This window comes from Ambystoma mexicanum, chromosome 5p (assembly GCF_040938575.1).
Source record: "Ambystoma mexicanum isolate Mex_15411 chromosome 5p, UKY_AmexF1_1, whole genome shotgun sequence".
In the NCBI taxonomy this organism is placed as follows: Eukaryota; Metazoa; Chordata; class Amphibia; order Caudata; family Ambystomatidae; genus Ambystoma; species Ambystoma mexicanum.
The window spans coordinates 658,405,623-658,432,025 of record NC_090930.1 but is presented as its reverse complement, the minus strand read 5'-3'; the positions used below and the strand labels follow the sequence as shown (position 1 = coordinate 658,432,025).

Genomic DNA, 26,403 nt, shown 5'->3' with positions numbered 1-26,403 from the left:
AGTTCAAATGGTTTAATAGCAATCATTTTCTTAATGATTACTCACTGTTTGTATAATCCTGACTATCATTTTTAAACATTATACTATTATTTTGGTATGATTTTTCAAAACATGTATTGCTGCACATCATATATCCATATATATTGTGCAAAATGTAGCCCTTCTGTGCAGGTTGTTATCCCTTGGACTAATTAGTGTTCTGCACGGTGCTACTTTTTCTTCCATTTTGTCTAATTTTGTCTGGAATCATGAAAAAACCACACATCACCAAGTCTGTTGCAAATAATGCTGACTGCAAAATCTTGTGCGACACTTTTGATGCCGACGCCGTGGCGGAAAGTACATGTTGTGCCGTGGCATGGGGACAAAAGAAGCCACGTTTCAAACGTTGGCCCAACATCCGTTTCTATTTATTTTCATTTCAAATCTTTACTTAAAACAGAATAAGGCTTAACATCAGATAATATTGCTACATGCTGGCATAAGCGATACATTCAGCAGCGCTTCAGAGGCGATCGCTAGTGGTCAGGTTGGATCACGCGCAAAATGTTCCTAGAATGCTGACCGGACCCTTTTTTTTCACCTCGCCGTTGCACACAAACACAGTCTTTTCCCAGAATACGTGTGTCCTTCACATCTCTTCCCCAATCCTCCACCGAGGGCTGTTGGGCGTGCCAAGTGGGCATATGGCATGCATTCACATCCTATTGGTTGAAACAAATTCACCTGGCCTCCTTGTGACCACTCAGTGGCCACACATCAGGATTTTGAGGGAGCACAAGTGTGAGTCCTAAGGAGTCACACCACACCTGGGTGATCTCTGGATTGACCCCTGGCAAGAAGAGTGCACCAACAAATGTAACGGTAGAACGAGAAAGTAACAAGTGATCTTCATAGTCTAAAAAGAAATATTAGGAAGTAATGAAATTGATGCTTGTCCGCTTCATGGGCTCTTGCCTGCCTGCTGCCCTGAAAGCAGTGGCCGGTAAAGATCCACTTCCCACAGCCAACCCTGAGTAGCTACTGCGGGGGAGACTCTCCCTCATTCAGACAGCCCACAAAACCCTGCTCGTCCATCCAAACATCAGGTCCTGTCTTGACTTCTGCAGGTGGATCCAGTCAGGGCTCCTCATGAAAACTCTCCACAAGATGCAATAGGTGCAGGCCTTTGCCGCTTGCCTCATCTCTGGTCGATGTGCTCCACAGCTATGATCATTCGCCAATGTTAAGCCCCACCTTGACTGCAGAGTACTAACACCTGTCAACTTGTTCCTGGCTACCTCTTCAAAGTGTTCCACTATGGCCAGCTGTGACGTCGACTGAGATCAGATGCCCAAAGCCTGCTGGTCATCTGTCAGCATCAATTCAAATGTTTGGATGGTAGAAGCCAGCATTCGCAAGGCTCCTCTGCGCGAACTGCCTCTTGTGTATCGCTGATTGGCTGGAAGACAGAAGACCCACCTGTTCCAGTTAGCAAGCGGGCTCGTGAGCACCGTCATTTCACCTTCGGACACTGTGGCATCATTTGCATAGCAATTTCGAAAATATCTCCTCTTCCCACTTCTCATCACATAACTCCCTTCCCGCCCTCCAGTTCTCCACACGCTCAGGAGAAGCCCTAATGACAGAGTAAGTACTTTACAAAAACACACATAAATAATATGAATACATATTTTGAAAGTGCATTGCAATTTCTAGCTTGCATAGTGAGTAATTTCCTTCTCAGGAGCACGTCACTGATACATGCAGCCGGGGCTTCAAGAATAATAGGGTGTGTTAGGGCATACCCAGTGTAGAAGTGTACCATTAAAGTAGTGGGACTGTGATTCTGGCGGGGGGACAGAGTAGGAAGGAAAGGGGCAACGTGCCACACATTTATCAAGGGTTGCAGTCATGCTAGTGGAAAGCCAATTGAGTTGAAATGGATTTCAGTTTAGCTGTAACTGATATCCGGTGGTAAAGTGGAGAAGTGTGCTTTAACTTCATAAAAACCAGGTCCTGAATGATGACAATGGTTGCAAAAAGTAGTGGAGCTGTTAGCGGTAAAAGGTAAAAGTAGTGGAACACTGCTCCTGCCCGTTCCCGCTCACTTCGACCACTGGCCATACATAGTGCCTAAAAATGTTCACATTTCTCTGAAATACAGCTACTCATCTTTAATTCAAATTTTACAAACTTCCTTTATCTTTTGTTGTCCGACTTTGGAGGTCATTGAGTTCAAAGTGTTCATTGCGTGCAGTGAGTCGTGGGGGCGTGCCAGGACCAGGCATGTGGGAAGCGTGGTCGCTAACCTGTAAACCCTAAGGGCCTAATTCCTGGAACTTTTAGCGCGGTGCAAAGTGACTTTGCACTGCCAACAAACACGTTGAACCAGGCCTGATTCAGAGAGCCGTGCAAAGTGTATATTAGTATTGTATAGTCACTTTGTACTGCATACGTACTCTTTGCACCACACTAAATGGGCCTAATTAACTGTGCACAGTGACTGCTCTGCAAAAATACACTTTGCACCGCCATGTGAATTAGGCCCGGTTCAACGTGTTTATTAGCAGTGCAAAGTCACTTTGCACCATGCTAAACGTTCCATAATTTCGACCCCTTGGTTTCCCTGGCCCTGCGCTGATTTTATTAACATTTAAAGACCTGGGAAATGTCAGTCTCACTGTCTCAAGGCCTTCCTGGTAAACAGACTCTATCGCATCAGAATGCAATCCTGCAGTAGAGCTACTGTGTCCGTTTCATTCCTGGCCATTGCTTCCTTGGAACCTTTGGTCAGATTAGGAGACATGTTTTAGGTAAACATTTTAAAACACATTGCTTTGAGATTAATTTTTGACATTCTAAATAATCCTCATGTCTAGCTTCTGAATAACTACTTAGAACAATATGAGTAAATATAAAAAAGCAATCATGGAGCCAGAGCAAAGTTGACTTCAGTTAACACAACACCATCACACTTTATTTGCACTTCATTCCGAAGTCAGATGTTGTGTTCAAACCAAAGTTGCAGCAAACAATATTTCTGCCAGCTACAGCTGGGAAGAGGTTGTCAAGTGCCTTAATTGCAGACTGCTCTCCAATCCTGGCTTCATCGCTTAATCAAAGAGAGTGCTGCTCTGCCAGCCATTTTATCTCACAATGCCTTATCTGCCAAACAGATATACATCTCTGCAAGTGATTCTGCGCACACTGTCCGCTACCCAAAAAAGGGATCACTTATGATATTAACGTGCATATAATAACAGCGGCCGTTCATATATTAGTCAAAAAGTGGATGTGTCTCTTGGCTTACTCCTGGCAGCTTCCTATGCAACTTCCCATGATCCTCTGGGGTATCAAAGATTCATTCTGTTATGTCAATGTCTATGATGTCATGACATAAGCAAATTGGGGAGCCCTGCAAACCATTTGATGCCCAATGCCCTGCTAAATCTAGGGCAGGCCCTGAAACAACATGTCTACCCCAAAACAACATCTCTGCCCCACTCATGTCCCATTAGTTGCCAAATATTTTGAATGTTCCCACTTTACTGATGCTCCCCCATTCCTTTCCCTCTCTTCCCCATAGTGCTGCAATCTCCTATGCATTCCCTCTACTTCCCCAATATAAATGCGACCACCTCTACCGATCCAAGACCACAGTAATCATGCGAATCTGTGGCAGCAGCATAGTCCGTCCAATCAGAGAATCGTTACATGTGCCGCCAAATTCAACATCATCTGCTCAAAAGGTACAACAAATAATATCTGTCTAGGTGAGGCTGAGGAAACAAATGTCATAGGAAGCTGAAGTTACCTGCCTGCCTTTCCTCGGTCAAGTGCTGGCTTCAACGCTTAAAGAGACTAGAACCTCTCACCAGCATTAACGTGCAACAGTTTTTCATAACAGTATATATTTTTTTATTTTTTTATTTTATTTAAACAGATTGTGTGGTTTCCTTATTTGAAACCTTTAACCTGAGCATGTCCGTTCTTTCATCATGATTCTTCGTTTGGTATACAGTATCTTAGTAGCAGTGCTTGGTAGCATCTTATTAGTCCTGGGTTATGTTGTTCATCTCCTCTGGTTTCTTAAGGATTAAAATCACTAATTTTGAGTGCTAATGTCGTTTTCATTTTTTCTCCTTCTACAAGAGTCCTCCACCACTCATCGACATTCCTTGTATAACAGTATATAAAATCATGAAATGAAAGGAAACTGCAGGTCTGCGTGGGATTCTTGCAACACAAAAAACATTAAGAAACGCAATTGGAGGTCAATTTGCAGCATTGTAGAGAGCACAGGCAATTACTAAAAGGCTGGATTGGACAAACATTACTAATATCTAACAAATAAAATGCATGTAGAAACACAAAATAAGAATCCTAAATTCATGCCCACGTGAAAATCCAGCATACGGTCCCATGTGATTTTACCGAACCAAAGCTACCGAATTAAATTTTACTGAAAGCAAAAATATAGATTTTTTTCATTGGGGACCCCTCAAACCACCTGTTTATCTACACGTATAACCCACCCCCCAAACTTGTTAAGCCCTTACCCCCAACCCCTACATATTTATTGCTCGGTTTTATGTTTTTGGTAAAATTGTATTCGTTATTTTTTTTCAGTAACATCACTGGATACCATTTAACAACGTGATGTCATCAAGTGCACATTTTCCTTATTAGCCAAGTCATGGCTTTGGACAACTCTAAAGGTTGCACATCTGTTCTCAATGTGAGATGGCCCTTTTTGTTCCAAATGATTGTTATTAAATTGTCTTCTGCTCACAAAGAAATGATTTACATGGCAAATTTACCGAGGGGCTGCTTTCATTGGGGCATTGAGGTGTGTTTGCTTCCTGCAGCCCCCCTCCACTCCCCCACACTATCAAGGCAGAATAAACCCTACACTAACGCCAAGAAGCATCATCCTTTAGTGAAGCCCTGCAGGCAATGCATGAGGTTTTGTGTCTGGAATCTTGACTTAAGGTCAAGCCAAATGTGAGGGTGCCTGGTGGTGCGAGGGGTGCGAGGGCACATTACTATCCCTCTTTCACTCATGGCATGGGTTATAACAATATTAGTTCCCAGAGTTCTAGTGTGCAAAGTCCTGCGGCATGTCTTCTAGTCATCGTCCCGCGGCATGTCCTCTAGTCATTGCATGAGAAGGACAATGAAGGAAAAGCATAGGAGGACCAATTATGCGGTGTGTGGGCGCTGTATGATGTAGCTTCAAAATATCAGGATGAACCACTTGTACAGAGCAGAGGTCGCCTGAGGCCGAAGTTGTTCCCTTCTCAGACAGCTCCCAGGCTCAAACCTTTAACTGATGGGCATGGCTGAAACTAAACAGAAGGTTGAAGAATGAACTTCATACAATGAAAAGTCCTTCTTTAGTGTTTAATAATGTTTTTGAAATTGAGACAAAACAAAGGAAGGACTAGCTGTGTGGTGCACACTGGCACCTCAGAATGTACTGACCCACAGGCAGTGAGAACTAGAAGGATGGAACCACAGGGAAAAGCGGAACTGTATTTCGTAATAAGTGCTGCCGAATTAGGCGATTCCAAGTGATTCGACCGCGGCTGAATTAGCTGCGGTCGGAACGTTCCAATGAGAAAGGTGCGAACTACCAAAAGTTTGCACCTTTCTCATGCGAACACACTTACATACTCACACCCACACACACAACACACCCAAAACACCCCCCACACTCATACCTTTAGCACACCCCCAACATAAACAAACCCCACTTACCTTCTTCTTCACGCTGGGTTCCTGCAGCGCCAGTTCCCTTTCACTTCTGTGATCGGGAACCGGCGCCGCAGCGTCCTTTTCTTTTTTACATTTTTTTTTTAAGCGGAAGGCTGCGGGGGTGTCCCCAGCAACCTCCACTCACTATACTATGAAGTATAGTGATAGGGGCGATGTGGGGGACACCCGCACAGCCCCCGTTTTTTTTTTTACAATGCTACCACCAAAGGTTCGAACTTTTGGTGTTCGAACCTTTGGTGTTAGCATTTTTAGATCTAATGGTTCATGCGAACCATTAGATTCGGTCAAAACGACCAAAACCGAATTAAGCATGGTAGAGGGAGCAGAGAGGGAATAAGCAGAAAGAAAGGAGGGTGAGGAAGGAGAGCAGATTAGGAAGTTGATGGAAGGCTAGTGATGGAAGCGGCACACTGGACATTGAGAAGAGAAGGCAGGTATTATTGGCCTGGAGGCCAGTGCTTTGGATGGGCTTCCTGACTCCCTAAATTCCACTCTGGGCTGGAAGGAATAAAGAAAATGAACCTTTTTTCTGTATTTCTGTAGGTTTGAGGTCTGCTAAGAACAGTTCTGCAGAAGTAAGCCACCAATACATGTACTCTGAGAAGCAGAAAGGATTTTTATGAGGACAGCACTTCAGCTATGGGGGTCCAGGGTTTCAAAGCAAAGTAGACACACTCCTTCTTGGTGTCATTTACTGTGTGCTGTATAAGCTTGACAGTTTTTTGCATAAACTAAACATCTTTATTGTCTAAATAATAGAGGTTAGGTGTGCTTTTGGGCTAGGCTCCTTTACCCACTAAATAGTCATACCCAGTCACGTTTTCAAGATATCAGCAATGCCTAGGTATGAGGAGCTGTTTATTTAATGTGCCTCAGTAGACAGTATTTTAATAACTGTTTGAAATACTGTTTTCTCTCAATAGCCAATAGTGCTACAATGTGATAATAGTTGAATATTTAAGCCAGAGAACTGTGTATATACAGTGATGTACTCACATAAAACCCGGATAAATATGTATTCTGTCTTTGCTGCATAATTCCATTGGCCCGCAAAACAGCGCCCTGCCAGAACAGTGTGTAGTGTTTCTCTGTGGCCACTTACCCCCACGAAAATCCAAGGTATCTCCAAGAGCCCGTGTCTTCCTGCGACTTCTTTTGTGCCCAGTCTCTCATGGTCTTGCAATAAATCTGACTTTCGTGCCATGCTCTCCTTCCCTCTGAAAGATACATATATCTGTTATGCCCTAACTGAAGGCCCTTTGACCTAACCAGTATATCTCATTTTCATTTCTTCTGTAGACCCCCTCATATTCTGTCTCAACTCCCTTGGTGCTTTTCTGGTCTATTCACTCTGTCTTTCTTGATTGTCTACTGACACCCAACCTTCCATTTCTTCTTCTTCAGGCTTACCCTTACTTATTAAATCAGCAGTCTCATGACCAGCTGAGCAGTAGTCTCATGACCAGCAGAGCTGCAGTCTCATGACCAGCAGAGCAGCAGTCTCATGCGAATTCTCCCATGGAGCCAAGCACATGCTCTGTTCACATTCAGCATTATCTGCCCCACACTCAAATTATGTCAGGCTTTCGTCTAACCCAAATCCCCATCACACCCAATTATCAACTGCAGAACGTTCACAATGACTGTTTTTCCCTTATGCCTTTTCAGCAACACAAGGGCACAAACTCAACAAAATACCAACAGCCAGTCCATGAAACCATGTACAAGCAAAGTGCCATTGCAACTAACTGGACTTTGACCACCAAGCTCCCCCCCATCCTTGCAAGTCCAATGGACCTGGTGGGAGCCCTCCTGGCTGACAGAGGGTCATGTGATAACATTGCATTGCAGGAAGGGCAGAAATACAAATGCTAGGGTACATTTCATACAACCTGCCATTTCAGAGGGCCCTAACCAGCATGAACAGTCTCTATACACGTACTTGTCCCACCCTACCTATCAGCCCATCTCACTCCCTATTCTCGCACTCTCTTCCTATGATAATCCTGGGCTCACCTCTTTGCCACCTCTCGTGCCCCTTGCGTTCCCTCTCGTTTCTGCTCTCTTCCTCTCCCTCTCTGCACTACGCCCACCCTTTCGCTATTTAAATCCAATGTCCTAGTTCTCCTCCTTTCTGAAGAAAATCTTGCATAGCCCTCTACAAGACCACATCTCCCTGTTCTCCTCTCTACGACAACCCCATAGCACTTATTTCTTACCACTTCATCCTAAAACTTAGCACTTCCTCCACTATCACGTTCCTATATCATGCACTACTGTCCTTGTCCCTCGTTCATTTTTCCACCTCCCCTGCATCATCTGGTATTATGTCCACCTCCTCTCACCCATTATTAAGGGCACTGGTCCTCCAGTCTGTAAATTAATGTTAAAACGGTTTGTAAGAGCGGGTGGTACTGTTGAGCAGCCTAAGATGGCTGCTTAGTCTTAGAGCTCCATGTGGCCTGGCCGAAAATTCGCCTGCAACTGCGGTTTCCGACAACTTTGCAGCCCTACATTAGGAGGAATCACGATTGTACTCCAGCTGCCTGCTTCGCTTCGATTCCAGCCCGAATCGGCCACGGGAAACCTGAAAACGGGACTCTTCGCCCAGCTGACTGGCGGCCTACAGGCCCTCCGCGCGCGGCTGTTCCTCTGTCTCCTCCTCCTTGCCAGCTCTCTACTGAGGCGATTGGCGGCCGTGAGACCCGGTGCCCATGTGGTGCGTCCCTGCTGGGGGCCTGCGGTGTGTGCCTGGTGCTGGGCAGCTGGAGCGGGACCTTGTCATTGGCTGCGGCGGTCCCCCTCCGGAGTGCGCGGGAGCCTGCCAGCGAGCCGACTCTGAGGCACTTACATCGCTGGGGTGTGCGGCGGCTGGGCTGGTGCCTGGCTGCCCCCTGGACATCGCGGCCCTCGTTCCTGGGACACGGACCTCTGGAGGCCAGGTGAGGCGCGGAGGGTGAGGGTGCCCGCATCATGCCACCGGCGGTACTCCCACTCTGGCCCCCATCTTCCAGCTTTGCAGCCATGAGAGGCCTCCCGCTCCGCCCTGTAAGGGGGGGGTACCATCTTGACTGTCCACCTCGGCGTGGGCCACAGGAAGGCTTGCCCACTGGCCACCTCACCGGATTTTGCCACTGAGGCACCGGATCGCACAGTGATCCCCCCCGCGGGAGGAGTCTAGGGGTGCGGAACCCCTGAACTGGTGGGCCCATAAACTATCACCTTCCTACCCATTCCATCGGAGGTGCCTAATACATGGGGCCTGGCGTAATGCCCCTTGGTCTGCAGGAGGGGTGAGCTCTTGCACTGCAACGGCCACACACTTCGCTCAGGAAACTGCTTGTGTTGCTGAGCCGGCTGCCTAGCCTTGTTGGTCTCTGAGTAACTCGGCGCGCTTGTCATTGCTGTTGCCCCCTGGCCTATGCTACATCTGCGGCTTGCCCATACCACTGATCGATCATTGGCTGGCCCCTCCGTGGCACGCCTATCCCACCTGGGACCCCTGGGCCACCGGAAACAGCACCAGTGATCCCAACAAGCCCAGAGGGAGCACAAAGGGGGGGGGGCATGGACAAATTCTCTAGGACCGTCCCGAGGTCGGAATCTGGCCCCTCCTTATCCCAACAGGAGGAATCTGAACTGGTCCCTCATCCCTGCGCGGTGGCCCCTGACTTGACCACACTAATGGAAACTATGGCCAAAAACTTCGCATCATTCCATGAAAAACTAGATGACATTAATGCCAATGTTGCCTCCCTGAAATCGCGTGTGGATCAGGCGGCCACCAGGATCACAGATGCAGAGAGTAGAATATCTACGACCGAAGATGATATCCAGGTCCTGCAGAATACAGTTGCCTCCTTATCACGCGACATGAAAACCGTGAAAGCAAAATGTGATGACTTGGAATTGCGCTCTCGTAGGAACAACCTACGTATTATTGGGGTCCCTGAAAATGCCCTGAAGTGGCGCATGGAGGACGCGATTGAGGCCTTGCTCAGAGAACTCCTCGGCAACCCGGATCTCTCACCCTATTTCACAGTGGAGAGTTCCCATCGAGCCCTCTCGCCACGCCCCAAGCCGGGTGACATCCCGAGGCCTATCATTGCCAGGATTCTAAACTATTGCGATAGAGATCTCATCCTCCATCTGGCGCGTGAAAAGGGAGACCTACGACTTGAGGCCAATACCATCAGGATTTTCCCTGATTTCTCGATAGCGGTGCAACAGGAGGGACGCCAATTCCTCGGGGTCAAGAAACTACTTTGGGAACAAAATGTCCCATACACCATCCTGTTCCCCGCACGACTTAAGATTACGCACACTGGCAAACTGTATTTCTTTACTGTGCCTGAAGAGATGGTGAAATTTATCGAAACACACATCCCGCCTCATGCTCCGGATGATGGCCGCGATGGTGAAGACTGACCTCACGTATCATACCCTAAGGCGGCCTGATCTATCTAACAATTTCCTTCTCTCAACTAGAATGTGTCAATGGCAATAATGTACTGCAACCTCAGCGATCTAAATCCCGTGTATGGTCATCCGGCCTGGGACTTACCCTTAGTCCCTTGGACATTGATCTCCGTTTTTCGTTCAAGAGCACGGAATTGACCAAGACCTCTTGCTACTTCATCATTATCATCCGGTTCCATCAGTGAACTGCTCAATTCGGGACCTGCCCTGAGATCTGATTACCGCAGAACCTGACCTGATGGCTCCTGCCGTCCTGCGCAATACTCAAGTGGCCGTCCGCACGGCAACAGCACACCTCACTGCAATTGCAATGTTCATGTTTGGTTTGGTATTATTGTTGGTTGGCCCCAGTTGGGCCGGAGTATGGGCCTATCCCCGTTGGATAGTGTCCTTCGACCTCCCTTGTTCGGGGAGTGTTGATCCATCTGGTGGCACCTGCACTTGTTTAGTTGGTGGCACATGCTTCTGGGGGGGGTACTTCCCACTGCAAGTTGGGGGTGGGCAGTGAGGGTGCGGGGTGGTAATGTTGGGGTGCCGGGGTACTGTATTGTAAATGATGGGGGCGGTTTGGCAGAACGCACATCGGGGCACCCCTGCGGGGGCTTTCTTAATTCAGTGTGTAAATTTCAACAAAGGTTGTGGGATGTACCTTAGTCTTCTGAAATGGCGACAATAGTGATGTCCTGGAATGTCCGGGGTTTGAGCAACTACACCAAAGCCCGTAAAATCATGGCTCACGCCAAAAGGCATGGCTGTAAAATATTGCTCTTGCAGGAAAAACGCACTCTGAGGGCCATTTGGCTAGGTGCATGGCACCGTCGTGGGGTCCCCATAGATATTTCACCTCCTATTCGACCCGTGCCAGAGGGGTGTTGACAATGATCCATAGGTCACTCAAGTTGGTACTCCACAAGAACTATATAGACTCAGAGGGAAGATATATTATCCTACATTGCGCAATAGCTAACAGGGAATACTTACTGGTTAACACACATGGCCCCAATGTGGACTCTCCTGACTTTGTCGACCGGGTGGTATCCATATTATTGGGCTATGTGGGAGTGCAGATCATTTGGGGTGGGGACATGAACTTCATATTGGGCACCACGCTGGACAGAACAGGCACTGCCACCAGACTGCTTTCTAGTGCGGCGCGTAAGCTCCTGGTGCATAGTGCGATGCTTCACGTTTGTGACGCATGGCGGGTAATGCATCCGCAGACGCGTGAATATACTCATTATTCCTCTGTGCATGACAGCTCTTCCAGAATCTATATGTTTCTTTTGTCTAGTACGCTGCTGGGGAGGGTGGTTGAAACTCAAATTTTGGCACGAACGCTATCCGACCACGCACCTTTCCCGGTATGTATAGATTTAGGAGTCCCTGCCCCCACTATCAACTCATGGCGTTTCAAGTCCTGGGCCCTGCAGGACATAGTATTTAAGGCAGACATTCTTTCTGACATCCCGTCCTACTTTGAGCTTAACTCACCCCAGTCCAATCCACTGGGGTTACGTTGGGAGGTCTTAAAAGTCTTCATCAGGGGAATGTCCATATTGAGGGAGGCGGGAGTTCTCAGAGCCATAAGAGCGGCTCTTACCTGCTCTGAAGCCAAATTACGCGAACTGGAGAGCGCGCACCCTACATCCGTTGACCCGGCCACCCTCTCTCGAATCGGTGAGGAGCTCCAATTCTTTAATGAACAAGCCACCAGGGACGTTCAATACTTCAGCTTCCCACAGGCAGCTCGCAAATATGGAGAAGGGGATAGGCCTGGCAGGACACTGGCTGCAGTGGCTAGGGGTGAATGGGGCCAAGCGCAGGTCACTAGCGTTAAGGACGGCTTGGGGTCAGAACGTTGGACCGATCAACAAATTCTGGAAGTCTTTGCGGACTTCTACGCAGAATTATACTCCCAGCCTCCTGAGCATAGTGAGTCCCAAATGCGGGACCTCCTCGAGCAGATCCCCACGATGATCATCTTCCCCGCAACCAGAGACCAATTAGAAACCCCCATACTGCTGGATGAAATAGTTGAGACGATATCCAAATTCCCCAAGGGAAAAGCACCTGGTCCAGACGGGCTGACAGCAGAGTTTTATCAGGAGCACGTGGCCATTCTGGTCCCCAATTTGCTGGAAGTTTGGAACTAATTGCTCCGGTTGGGCACCCTTCCTCCGACACTGCGTGAGGCGTCATTATTACGGTTTTGCTTAAACCTGGTAAACCGGCGGATGAGTGTGGATCTTACAGGCCCCTCTCATTAATGAATTTGGACACTAAAATCTTCGTCAAAGTGATTGCTAGCCGCTTTCTCCCGGTCATGTCCTATATGGTACATGACAACCAATCCGGTTTTGTTCCTGGTAGATCGACGTCCCACAATATTAGACGGCTGCTCAATGTCATGGCCCGCATTGACCAGGGCGCAAGTGCAGTTGCGGTCACTTTGGATGCCCAAAAGGCTTTCGACATGGTGTCTTGGAAATATACTTGGTTGGTATCGGAGACTATGGGTATAGGGCCATATATGATAGCATATATTAAGTTGCTGTACACTTCCCCGGTGGCTAGGGTTCGAGTTAACTCCCAGACGTCCGCTCTGTTCCCTCTTGCTAGAGGCACCTGCAAGAACAATGGCCCAACAACAGCTTTCTGGATCAGTTGGATGTTATTTCTGCCATACAAATTGGGAGCCAGAAAGTCATGCCACCGCAACACAAAACAGGGAGTGAAAAATCCAGTAATTTAAGATATTTTGTTTGTACAGCATGCCATTCCATTGGCTCCCAGAGGATCTGTGATATAATGCTTCCCTCCCCATTCAGTCTCCCCAGAGCTATAACCCTAGGTGTTAACATGCAATGGCCATAATCAGCAAACGATTGTTAGAGCCTAGCGTCAGACCCTCTGCCCAGGGCATGATGTCCTAGCCTTGTGGTGTTCTCCAGAGAAATGTGGATGAAGAAAAGGGTGGCCTCCCATGGCACTCACTCCTTGTTTGGCCCTGCTAGCACCAGAATCCAAGCACCAGGGATACATCTCCTGCTCAGAGTAAGAACCCACCTTCTCTGCCTCCCAGTGCCTATGTTCCAATGTACATGTTATCTCTTGTTCTCTCTCTGTCCCACCATTGACCCCAGCTTTACAACCAAGGGACAGGAGGATAGCTCTGTGGCAACGTGCGGCTCTTGGAAGCAAGACCCCACTGAGCAAACACAGGTTGGAATCCTGGACCCGCGTTTAGAAGAAAAAATAAAGAAATGAGCGCCTTATAAATAACCTGCCCTTCCACAATGAAACTAGCACCTAGATACCTACCGGTTATGTGCACTGCAAATGAGTGAAAAAAAAAATAATAATAAACTTTCTACCTGGCTCACTCCTTCCTCACTACTTCAAGGTTATCAGACTGACGTGTAGTTTTTCATTAAATCAGTAACTATCTTGAAGTCAATTGACTCTGTGAACCACCTACAGACCGGGCCTCATCACAAGTTGGGCGGTAAGGCCGACGATATTAGCGCTGGCGCAAATAGCCCTACCGCCAAACCCCCCGGCGCTATTAGCGCCAGATCGCGCCAGAGACTCAGAGGGAAGATATATTATCCTACATTGCGCAATAGCTAACAGGGAATACTTACTGGTTAACACATATGGCCCCAATGTGGACTCTCGTGACTTTGTCGACCGGGTGGTATCCATATTATTGGGCTATGTGGGAGTGCAGATCATTTGGGGTGGGGACATGAACTTCATATTGGACACCACGCTGGACAGAACAGGCACTGACCCCAGACTGCTTTCTAGTGCGGCGCGTAAGCTCCTGGTGCATAGTGCGACGCTTCACGTTCGTGACGCATGGTGGGTAATGCATCCGCAGACGCGTGAATATATTCATTATTCCTCTGTGCATGACAGTTCTTCCAGAATCGATATGTTTCTTTTGTCTAGTATGCTGCTGGGGAGGGTGGTTGAAACTCAAATTTTGGCACGCACCCTATCCGACCACGCACCTTTCCTGTTATGTATAGATTTAGGAGTCCCTGCCCCCACTATCAACTCATGGCGTTTCAAGTCCTTGGCCCTGCAGGACATACTATTTAAGGCGGACATTCTTTCTGACATACCGTCCTACTTTGAGCTTAACTCACCCCAGTCCACTCCACTGGGGGCCCGTTGGGAGGTCTTAAAAGTCTTTATCAGGGGAATGTCCATATTGAGGGAGGCGGGACTTCTCAGAGCCATAAGAGAGGCTCTTACCCGCTCTGAAGCCAAATTACGCTAACTGGAGAGTGCACACCCTACATCCGTTGACCCGGCCACCCTCTCTCGAATCGGTGAGGAGCTCCAATTCTTTAATGAACAAGCCACCACAGAAGTTCAATACTTCAGCTGCCCACAGGCAGCTCGCAAATATGGAGAAGGGGATAGGCCTGGCAAGACACTGGCTGCAGTGGCTAGGGGTGAATGGGGCCAAGCGCAGGTCACTAGCGTTAAGGATGGCTTGGGGTCGGAACGTTGGACCGATCGACAAATTCTGGAAGTCTTTGCGGACTTCTACGCAGAACTATACTCCCAGCCTCCTGAGCATAGTGAGTCCCAAATGCGGGACCTCCTCGAGCAGATCCCCACGACGATCATCTTCCCCACAACCAGAGACCAATTAGAATCCCCCATACTGCTGGATGAAATAGTTGAGGCAATATCCAAATTCCCCAAGGGAAAAGCACCTGGTCCAGACAGGCTGACAGCAGAGTTTTATCAGGAGCACGTGGCCATTCTGGCCCCCAAATTGCTGGAAGTTTGGAACTAATTGCTCCGGTTGGGCACCCTTCCTCTGACACTGCGTGAGGCCGTCATTATTACGGTTTTGCTTAAACCTGGTAAACAGGCGGATGAGTGTGGATCTTACAGGCCCCTCTCATTAATGAATTTGGACACTAAAATCTTCGTCAAAGTGATTGCTAGCCGCTTTCTCCCGGTCATGTCCTATATGGTACATGACGACCAATCCGGTTTTGCTCCTGGTAGATCGACGTCCCACAATATTAGACGGTTGCTCAATGTCATGGCCCGCATTGACCAGGGTACAAGTGCAGTTGCGGTCACGTTGGATGCCCAAAAGGCTTTCGACATGGTGTCTTGGAAATATACTTGGTTGGTATTGGAGACTATGGGTATAGGGCCAAATATGATAGCATATATTAAGTTGCTGTACACTTCCCCGGTGGCTAGGGTTCGAGTTAACTCCCAGACGTCCGCTCTGTTCCCTCTTGCTAGAGGCACCTGCAAGAACAATGGCCCAACAACAGCTTTCTGGATCAGTTGGATGTTATTTCTGCCATACAAATTGGGACCCAGAAAGTCATGCCACTGCAACACAAAACAGGGAGTGAAAAATCCAGTAATTTAAGATATTTTGTTTGTACAGCATGCCATTCCATTGGCTCCCAGAGGATCTGTGATATAATCCTTCCCTCCCCATTCAGTCTCCCCAGAGCTATAACCCTAGGTGTTAACATGCAATGGCCATAATCAGCAAATGATTGTTAGAGCCTAGCGTCAGACCCTCTGCCCAGGGCATGATGTCCTAGCCTTGTGGTGTTCTCCAGAGAAATGTGGATGAAGAAAAGGGTGGCCTCCTATGGCACTCACTCCTTGTTTGGCCCTGCTAGCACCAGAATCCAAGCACCAGGGATACATCTCCTGCTCAGAGTAAGAACCCACCTTCTGTGCCTCCCAGTGCCTATGTTCCAATGTACATGTTATCTCTTGTTCTCTCACTGTCCCACCATTGACCCCAGCTTTACAGCCAAGGGACAGGAGGATAGCTCTGTGGCAACGTGCGGCTCTTGGAAGCAAGACCCCACTGAGCAAACACAGGTTGGAATCCTGGACCCGCGCTTAGAAGAAAAAATAAAGAAATGAGCGCATTATAAATAACCTGCCCTTCCACAATGAAACTAGCACCTAGATACCTACCGGTTATGTGCGCTGCAAATGAGTGAAAAAAAAATAATAATAAACTTTCTACCTGGCTCACTCCTTCCTCACTACTTCAAGGTTATCAGACTGACGTGTAGTTTTTCATTACATCAGTAACTATCTTGAAGTCAATTGACTCTGTGAACCCCCTACAGACCCGGCCTCATCACAAGTTGGGCGGTAACGCCGGCGATATTAGCGCTGGCGCTAATAGCCCTACCGACAAACCCCCCGGCGCTATTAGCGCCAGATCACGGGTTTGGCGGAACGGTTAGTGCCCATTCCCCATTGGGCCCATTCGGGAATTCCTCATTCCCCATTGGGCCCAATGGGGAAAATTTGTGCTATTACCGCCAGCGGATTTCCCACCGGTGGTAATCGCGCTGAAAATCGGCAAATTTGCCGTGGATTTCCCCCCAGCTGAAAGCTGGGGGGAAATCCGCCAAAGCCATGATCTGGCGGACCCTTAAATGCAGCGACAATAGTGCTACCGCCGCATTTAAGGGTTACCACCAAACTCATGATGAGGCCCACCGTGCTTTACAGCAGACACCACATGGAGAAAGCATTCTGTGCTTAGTCTCCTCTTTTCACACTATATACCTCTCTCTCACCCTTTGGCTTCCCACTCATCTATGTGTCTATTCACACTGAAATATGCTTCTCCTTCCCCTTCTGCACTCATGACCTGTCCACTCATCTAGCAGCCATCACTGTTTTCCGATGCTCAACTCTTCTAAAAACCAACTTTTTTCGAAGCCTCCAATACCAAAACCCTTCTCCACTCTCCTATATTCTTTCCTGATCTGCCAATGTAGTTCTCTTTAACTTTTTTTCTGACTTCTCCACTGCACTATCCTCTTGCATTTCCAACTGTCTCTCCGCCATCCATCACTGAATGGCAGTCCGTGCCTGATGCTTCACTCTTCCAAAACTGAATTGGTCTTCCTGCCGGCTTCCAATGTCTCACCCCTTTATCCCCTCTCCTGAATGTTTTCCTCTGATCTCCTCACCCGGTTCTCCTTATCTGCCAATGTAGTTCTCTTTAACAAAGAACATCTGCAAAATCTGTCTCAATCCCCTGATTACTCCACGGAAACTCTAATCCCATGTTATCAGAATACCCCGTCAAGGGACATTCACTCTTTTCCCTTAACCTCACTCTTAAAAAAGTATTGAACTTTGCATCAGTGTTCCCAACCTCCCATGTCTTCCCCAATGGCTCCTCAATGCCTCTGTGCAGGGTGGTGGTATTTGCAAGACTGGTACCTCTCCAAATTCCTTCTCCTGCATACTATATTGATGGACTGGCTCCTTTACCATTCTTGCTGCTTGCTACTGGTACACCTCACCCTTTGAAATTAGGACTAGTACCATTGTTCTGTTCTGCAAGATCGAGATCAAGTAGCATCTCTGCGATCTTGACCGGTCACCAGAGACAGAGGGGCATTGCCACCCCTGTGGGTCTCTACCTTTTTCCATCCTGTACGTGATTGCAAATTATGATAAATGAGGTATATCTTAATCTTTTAGTGTGTACTTCCTTTTAGTACCCGGCGAGGGCGCAATTAGAATGAGAGAACTATTCTGATTGGCCCTTGCCGAGGCATTGCCCGGCCGCAAACCCTCGGCTGGGATTCCACGGCCATTGTTCCGGGTGGGGGGCCTGGCAGCCCCTCAGCCAATGAGGAGGCTCAAAGCGGGGCCATCCCCGCTCCGAGCCGCCACACAGCTGGAGGCCTCCATTGTCCCCCGCTGGGGACCCAGGTACGTTTTTTCCCCTCCCTCCCTTCCCCCCTCCCAACCCCAACCCCACTTACCTTCTTGTCGTTTTTTTAAGGAGCAGACGCGCTGGGAACAGAAGTGTTCCCAGTGCGTCCACTCCTGATGGCCGCCATGCAAAGGGGAAAAAGACTCAGTTTTCCCTTTCCCGGCGGCCATTTTCTTGGTCGTTTTTTTGTTTTTTTTCTGCCCTGAAACGTTTCGTGACAGAAAAAAATGCTTGTAGTGCCCCGGTCACACAGATCTTGCGGGCCGCGGTACTAAAGGCAATATGACCATCGTGGCGGGGGCATTAATGGCTCGGGTAATGCCATGCGGCATTACCCGAGTCGGTAATGCCCCCTGCCGCTCGGGTCATATTGCTTAATTAATGACCTTGAGCCCCCGGAAATGGGAATACTTCATCTGCTGTTGTGACCCGTGCACATTCCTTTGCATACAAGCACAAGATAATCTCAAAGAAATATATACACATTCACTTTATTGAAATTCAAAAATGTCTGAAAACGTTAATTATCGGTGGGTTCTGTTTTTCTTTGGCTGTTTGGATTTTCTGTTTCATATCTTCTTACCTGAGACTGCTGGTGTATAGGGCTGTTGCTGCTGCTGCTGCTGCTGGGGAGTTGAGGTTGTTCTACTGCCTGCCATTCATGACCTTGCAAGAGGGTGCAGGCACCTCCCTGCATGACCATTGGATGCATAAGAACGGAGGCTCATGAAGACGAAGACAGACACAAGACTGGATGAAGGCACCTGAAACAGAACAGAACAGACCAATCAGTGCAAGCAGCTTACAGTTCATAAGCAGGCAAGGCATAACAACACAGGGGCGAGTTGGGGAAAGTTATATGCTCTAATTTTGGGGCTTGTTTTGATTTTGCTAAAAGGCATCTTCCTTGTTATCAATTTTGAATTTTGTGTTGGAACTGTTTTATTAGAAACTGTTGCCAACTGCCCTCAATCATTGCAATACATATGAGGCACGCTTTACAGTACATAACAAACCCATACCATAGCAGAGTCCACCAATCATAGTTTAGTTACATCAACAGGTGTATTAGACGCAGACAGTAGTAAGTACCATGCCACACAAGTACCATACCACACAAGTACCATGCCACACAAGTACCATGCCACACAAGTACCATGCCACACAACCTATGTTTAGAATCGCTGAACCTTCCACATCATGTCATCATAACCGCAGTACAGTGTGCAAGTCGAATGGGCCCTGCTGGCCAAAGAGGCACCATCTACAGTGGAAAACCATGTCCCGTCAATGAGTTATTTGCAATTGCCCCCTCATCTTGAAGGGGGTGCCACGTCATGGGTCCCCATCCGTACTGGAAATATTCATATACAAATAGAATTCCCTAGTCGAATACTAAAAATGCCCAAATGCTAATTACTTGTTATGAGAAGGAGGGGAGAGGCTTTATTGGAGTGAGTCTGATTCTCAGTGCAGGCAGTTTTTTTCTGTTGCTGTAATTTTATGAAGTGAAAAAAAAAGTTGCTACTTAAATAACACTGGTTAAAATTACTTTGTTTTTGCTAAAGTGTTTTTGGTGAGGTGCTCAAGAATCGTGTTGCCGCAAAGTCACACAATGTTGAACAAATTCAGAAGCAGAGACAAATGCACTTGGGTTCTTTTTCACCACTATTATGGCGTTATAAACCCGTTCTACGGACAATACCATGGGTAATGGCCAGGCAGCTGTTAACCCCGGTGTTGCCCATGGAAGAGATACATAATGCCATTACCACCCGAGGTTACCAAAGCAGTAACCGGGGTGCTAAATAACAAAACGTCCCGTTCAATGAATGAAAATCCTTTGCTAAAATGGCTGCCAACCTTTCCCATGGCGGGCGGCAAAGCAAAAAGGAGAGACGCTGCTGCTGTGAAGGCATGCGCTGCAACAATCTGGTAACAATCAGGTAACTGAGTTAGCCGAGGTGGTTTGGGGAATAGTAAAAGAGCAAAACAAAAAAAATGGGAGGGTTGGGGATGCAGGCGGCAGGTTCCGTGGAATGCAGGCTGAGATCAGAGGTTTTAGCCTGTGATCCGCAGAACCTGATTGGCTGCACCCCTACCACAGGTGCTAATGAGCATTCAGAAACAAACTGTTGGATTAAACTCTGATTGCAGTGAGCAGTATGTCTTATAGACATAAATAAGTGGGGGTGTTGACAACTGATTCTGCCAATTGGATGAGTATTATTCTTGTACGAAGATGCACTCGCTGTACAGCCCTGGTTTTCAATACACTGGAGTTGGTGTTTACATGCAATTTGCCTTCAATGGTTTAAGTACACGGTGTGACTTGTAGGTATAATACGCGGTCAGGTAGGTGCTCCAGACCGGTGCTGTACGCGTGTCATTGTGGCTAACTTTCGTTGACTTAAGCGCAGAGCTAAGTACCTCTACAAAAGAGTCCAGCATGATCGCATATGTGAAGGTTGAAGTTATCTTGATTTGACAAGCTCTACGTGAGCAGCACATTTTGTCCTATTAAGGACCAGATCCTGGCATTACACAACCAACAACGTAGAATAAAACATTGGATGAAACAGAATTATTTCAGAGGTCCGATTCTGTGGTAGGAAGATAACTCTACAACCTGCACAACGTGAAATCTGTTGGCTGGAGCAATTAAAAGTACTCACAAAAGCCCTCCTTTCAGATCCTACATTTTAGATGTTTATCGGGTCCAAACATCCAAAAGACAAACTATCAACTAAATCCCATCAATTGGTCTTATCTGAGTACAAATGCAAAACCTACTTTTTTATTTAATATGGTCAAATCAAAGTTATGAAAGAATGACCATTACAAGTGCTAGATTTAACTCCCTTCAATTAAGAGCGGTTATGGACAGAGGAACATACTGAAAATAGCTGTTTATTTTGTTCCTGCACCAGAAGAAGACCTCTTGCGTTTTCAATTTTTATGCCCAGTTTATGCATTCATCTGAGCAAGAGTGCTAAAACCTATTTTGAGGGATTTGAGGTTAGATAATGTCAACCAGCATTGGTATTCTTGCTCTGGGAAAATACACAAAAGGTTAGTTGGTCCCAATTATCATACCATAGACAGGCATTGCATGTCAGGAAACATATATGGTTGTCTTAATCACTAATTCACCATGTATTATTGTAGTTTTATATACACTCATGCATTTGTATTAGGCTTAATTTACCATTTTATCATGATAAGGACATTTTTTATTCCTTATCTGTTTTATAGATTTTCTTATGTCTGAAATAAACGTATTGATTGACTAAAGCATCCTGAGGCTCCCACACACTTTTCAAGCAGTGTGATGCATATTTCTACACCTGCAGGTCAGGGCTAGAGTCAAACAACACTGCTTGGCAGTGGGACTTAGACACAGCTTGTGGACTACTGTCGGGGTACCAGCGCACATGTACCTGTGATGTATGCCACAGTCAGGATGCCGATTTCCATGGAGACTCTAACAGCTTGGTGCTCGGCATCATATGGGAACCAAGATTCCCATGAGGAGGTCACGTAAAACTACATTGTGAGGTCATCACATCCCGCGGCTCTTTCGACAACAGGAAACACTGCATTATGTTGGACTCTCTTTATGAACAGACGGTTAGGAACACTCCGGTGCTCCTAAACTGTTCACAGTGAGTGGCCTTTCATTGTTGTTCTCTTCTTTGTTGCTGTCCTGCCTACACATTGCTGACCTCCACTCACTACATGGTTAACAGAACTTGGTTTGCCGGTTGGAGGTTTGTGTACTGGCAATTCTGGTACCAGTACTACTTCTTCAAGTGAACCTGAACCCATGCAAATTGGGGCCATTTGTGGCCCGATGTCTGAGGAAGAAAGAGAAAAGAGGTGGTCACAAAATGTATGCTTATATTGTGACCAGACATGTCACTTTTTTTGAGCATGCCTAAAAATACCTGTGAAGAAGTTGGGAACCGCCAAGACTTATCCTTATAAAGAGCCTTTTGGACGATTCCTGACACTCTTGGCTCACAATTCTCTTTGTCACTCGTTCATATATATATATATATATATATATATATATATATATATATATAGATGATATTTGCATTACCAAATTATCAGACTTTGGCCGTACCGGTAATGATTGATTCTGAAGCTAGAAGCAACTACATTGATTCATGCTTCGCAAAAAGGCAGGGGTTCTCTGTTTGTACGAAACGCGTGCCAGAAACAGTCAGAGCATTCAACGGCACACCACTTATATCAGGACAAGTTACAGAACAAACTGAAGAGATACTTATGAGCACTCATCAAGGACATAGTAAATCTATATAATTTGGTTTTATAGCAGCCGCTCAGTTCAATGTCATATTAAGTATACCGTGGCTCTGCGTTCATAACCCAGTCATAGATTGGATTGAGAAAACAGTTACTTTTTCATCCACTTTTTTGTCAAGAACATTCCTCTGGTTCCAATATGGCTGTGTCTTAATCTCCCTGTTTGGCTCTCCTGTCTGGATTACAGGGGTATTAGTGTAGGGGTATTAAACTCCACCATCCCTAAAGAGTATCGTCCCTATTCCGATGTTTTTAATAAGCAATGGGCAGAACAACTACCCCTCATCGGGCGTATGATTGCCCTATCAAACTGGTTCCTAATGCTGTTGTTCCACATGGGCGTATTTATTCATTGACAGTGAAAGAAGATCAGGTACTCAAAGAATATCTAGACAAAGCTGTTGCTATAGACCACATCTGTCCATCTCAGTCTCCTGCCGCATCGCCTATCTTTTTTGACCCAACCATTAAAAATCAGTACCCCATTCCATTGATTTCTGAATTGTTGGACCAGTTACAATCATCGTCCATCTTCACCAGTTTGGACCTTCGAGGAGCTTATAATCTGTTTCACATACGCAAAGGAGACAAGTGGAAGACCACTTTCAAGACCCGTTGTGGGTTGTTTGAATATCTGGTTATGCCCTTTAGGGTTTGTAATGCTCTGGCTACATTTCAGCGATTTATGAATTACATTTTTAGGGACATGCTAGATCAATTTATGGTGATTTATCTTGATGATATTCTGATATTCTCCTCTTCTCCTGAACAACATGTTCAGCACGTCAAACAGGTCTTGCAGCGTTTGCATGAAAATGCTCTTTTTGTCATATTAGAGACATTTATTTTTCATGCTTCCGAGGTAAAATTACTTGTATTCGATTTGACTCCTGGTGGTATCCGTATGAGTCTAGCAAAAATTAAAGCTGTTCTACATTGGCCTCCTCCTACTACCGTAAAGTCTTTACAATCCTTTTTAGGATTCGACAATGCTTATGGGTGGTGTATCGGTTCTTTCTCCTCCATTGTGGCTACATTGACCCATCTAAACCGTCCCTCGGTTCCCTTTGTCTGGACTGACCAGGCACAGAGTGCCTTTCTTGCTCTCAAACAAGCCTTTACTATGGCTCCTGTTTCACAACATCCGGACCCTTCTCTGCCATTATTGTTGAGGCTGATGTATCTGCTCTAGTCCTTGGAGATATACGTTCTAAGAAGTATCCCAATACTCAAGTGCTACATCCTGTAGCATCATTATTCTCATACACTTACATCTCATGAAAGGAATTATACTATTATGGGATGGGGATTATTGGCCAATCGAGCGGCCTTTAAGGAGTTGCAACATCATCTTCTGGGAACCAAACAGCCAGTTACTGTTTAGACAGATCACTGTAACCTGCAGGCCGTAACACATGCAAAATGTACAAATGCACTACAGGTCCGTCAGCACCTGTTTTTTACCATGTTTAATATCATCATTACCTACAGGCCTGGTGTACAACGGTGCCCAGTTAAAGTTTCGAAAACAAAAGGATTGAATGCCAAAGGTGAGAGTGCATTCGACTGAAAACAAAAGGATCGACATTTTTTTTAAAATATATATATATTTTTTTGCTCTAGTTCAGCTTAAAAAATGTGTTTTTAAACCAAAAACTGGGGTTTGGTAGCGGGGTGGACCCCCCCCTAAAAAATGAAATAAAAAATAAAAAATGTGATCCTTTTTTCGGTCGAATTGACTCAACCCTTTTGTCATTCGGCCCTTTTGAGTCGATACTATAACCTATAACTGTGTACAACATGGGAAGGCTGATGCCCTGTCTCGTATTGTCGAGGACACCGCTGTTTCTCAGAGCCCATGTTCTATTGTGCCAAACAACACTGTAGTCTGTGTTTGTACGGCATCTACATCAATCCTGGAGGATGTCCGTCAATGGTCAAAGGACCATAGTCCAGAGTTAGAGGCTCTCAATGTTACTATGATTAAGGGGCTGCCATTCAAACAAGAACAGGTATATATACCGAAGGAGTCTACTTGGCTGTCAGCTTTACAATGATCCCACGACAGCAAGCTAACTGCCCATCCTGGTCACCATAAAACCCTTGACTTGTTAAAATGCTGGTGGTGGTGGCCCTATATCAAAAGGGACGTCATTGACTATGTTATTTCCACTTGTGCCATCTGTACTCAGTGTAAGGGCGGTATGTGTCCGAAAGTCGGGTTGTTGCAATCAATGCCTCTGCCCCTCTGCCCTCTTCATCACAGCGTCTGCTACTGTAGCCACACTCAAACCCCCCTCAGCATTAGGAAATGTGCCTACAACTCATGCACCACTCCACTAAAACACATATCTTCCTACATCTTTCTTTAAACGTTTACTTCGTTACTCCCCTCAACAAAGTCCTCAACTTTATGACATGAAACCTTTTCAATTCTTCCCAGATCCTCCACCTCAACCTACCATTACCATGATGGTTTACACTCAATGCAACATCACTCTTTTTAAATTCCTGCAACTTCTCTAAATCCATTGATAGTCTTTCCCCCACTACCTTGCTGACTGTTTTCTACTACCTCTTGATCTCTCCACTCCTTGCCCCTGCACAACCTATCAGCCCTCTGCACCGCTTGTGACATTTTTCATTTTTGCTCTTTGTCCCTACATGCTGGATTGCCCCACCCCTCTGGCCATCAAAGCCCTCTCTTCAGTGGAAATGCCCAAAATGCAGCTCGAACTCAACCTGCTAGCAGTGGAAGGAGTCTGAGTCCGCCCCAACCATTCCACTCTCCTTTCCAAAATAATTGCCCAACCCACCTCTCATGCTCCCTGCCCTCAGGAACCCTCTATGGGAGTCCTTTTTCCATGGGGAAAGCGGCAAATGAAGGCATAAAGGCAAGGTGTATTGCTCTTTCGCCTTCATTTACTGCACCAGCCCATTTTCAATTACTTTAAAGGTATAAAAGGGGCACAAAGCAGCGGTAACCTCTCTGCCCTGGTTCCCTCCGCCATCTTGAAAGTAAAATTAATAAATTATTTTAATAATGTTTATTGGTTTCACAGATTAAAACCTATTACATTTTTTACAACATCAACTCCTCACAGAGGAGTTTCTGATCCATTCGTAACATCAAAGAGAGTCAACTTACACACATATTCACATAAAAACATTAACATTTATGACTGAAAGCAGAGTGTCAATTGAGTGATGCTTCCCACACATGACATATCAGCCTCTCTCCCTCACTTTATCTTTGGGCTTTAGGACAAATTCAACAACCTCCATGGCCACTAATACCAGGCTAGTTCTCTCGCCCAAGAGGACCCATCCCCACCATTGTTCATCCGACATAATTTGGGATTGGACAGCATGGCCCCCCAAAAAGCATTCTCGAATTTCAGCCAAAGATTTACAAGAGATTTACAAGAGGTTATTAAGTGGAACAGTGGAACAGGGTTTCAACCCTCTCCCCATTCCACAATACCTACAATGAGAATTTTCTCAATCGATTTTCTTCCTTGACAATTGGATCCCTTTATGTCCAGAATATTCAATCAACATCTTAGGAGCAGATTTCTGTAGTAGGACAAGGGGAAATAGAGTGGGGGCTCGTTAAAGCCTTTCCGCTCCCTGCTCGTGATCAGTTTCAAGCTGTCCGTTCCTCTCCCCTCTGCCGTTGCTATCCAATCTATGTTCTGAGGCTTTTTTTCACGCTTACTGGATTAGCAACTAAGTCCTCCAACTTAACACTCAACTCACTAAGGGAAGCCTCGATATCTTGGGTACAGTGTCGCCATTTTAAAATTTCAGCCGGGACCACTGGTCCTTGCTTTCTGTATAGTGCCAGGATCTTCCATAGCACTATAGAAGTTAATGATTACAATCGCTATTCATATCGGATCATGGTCATCGAGAGAGAAGATGGTAGCCTCAAGATGTTTCGCGAGAGGAACCCTTCCAATATTGTCCAGATATCCCAAGAAAGATTCGACATTGCTTTCCCACCAAAGGTCAAGATTTGAACAACTTTCTGTCGGTAGAAAGTTAAGAGCGGAATCATGGAGTATCTCCCG

The 26,403-nt window shown here is 46.4% G+C and overlaps 1 protein-coding gene across 2 annotated transcripts in view; it reads right to left on the bottom strand.

Annotated features, from left to right (window-relative positions):
* DRP2 (dystrophin related protein 2) overlaps positions 1-26,403 on the bottom strand; it is a 1,496,582-nt gene that overhangs the window by 949,016 nt on the left and 521,163 nt on the right. The window contains exons 2-3 of one of the 2 annotated variants that reach the window (XM_069613022.1): positions 18,582-18,762; positions 6,863-6,977 (exon numbers count right to left, since the gene is read on the bottom strand). In XM_069613022.1, the coding sequence (XP_069469123.1) occupies positions 6,863-6,964 (102 nt within the window). In that variant the 5' untranslated portion in view covers positions 6,965-6,977; positions 18,582-18,762. The remainder of the gene's footprint in view (positions 1-6,862; positions 6,978-18,581; positions 18,763-26,403) is intronic. The other variant, XM_069613021.1, reaches the window with a different exon arrangement.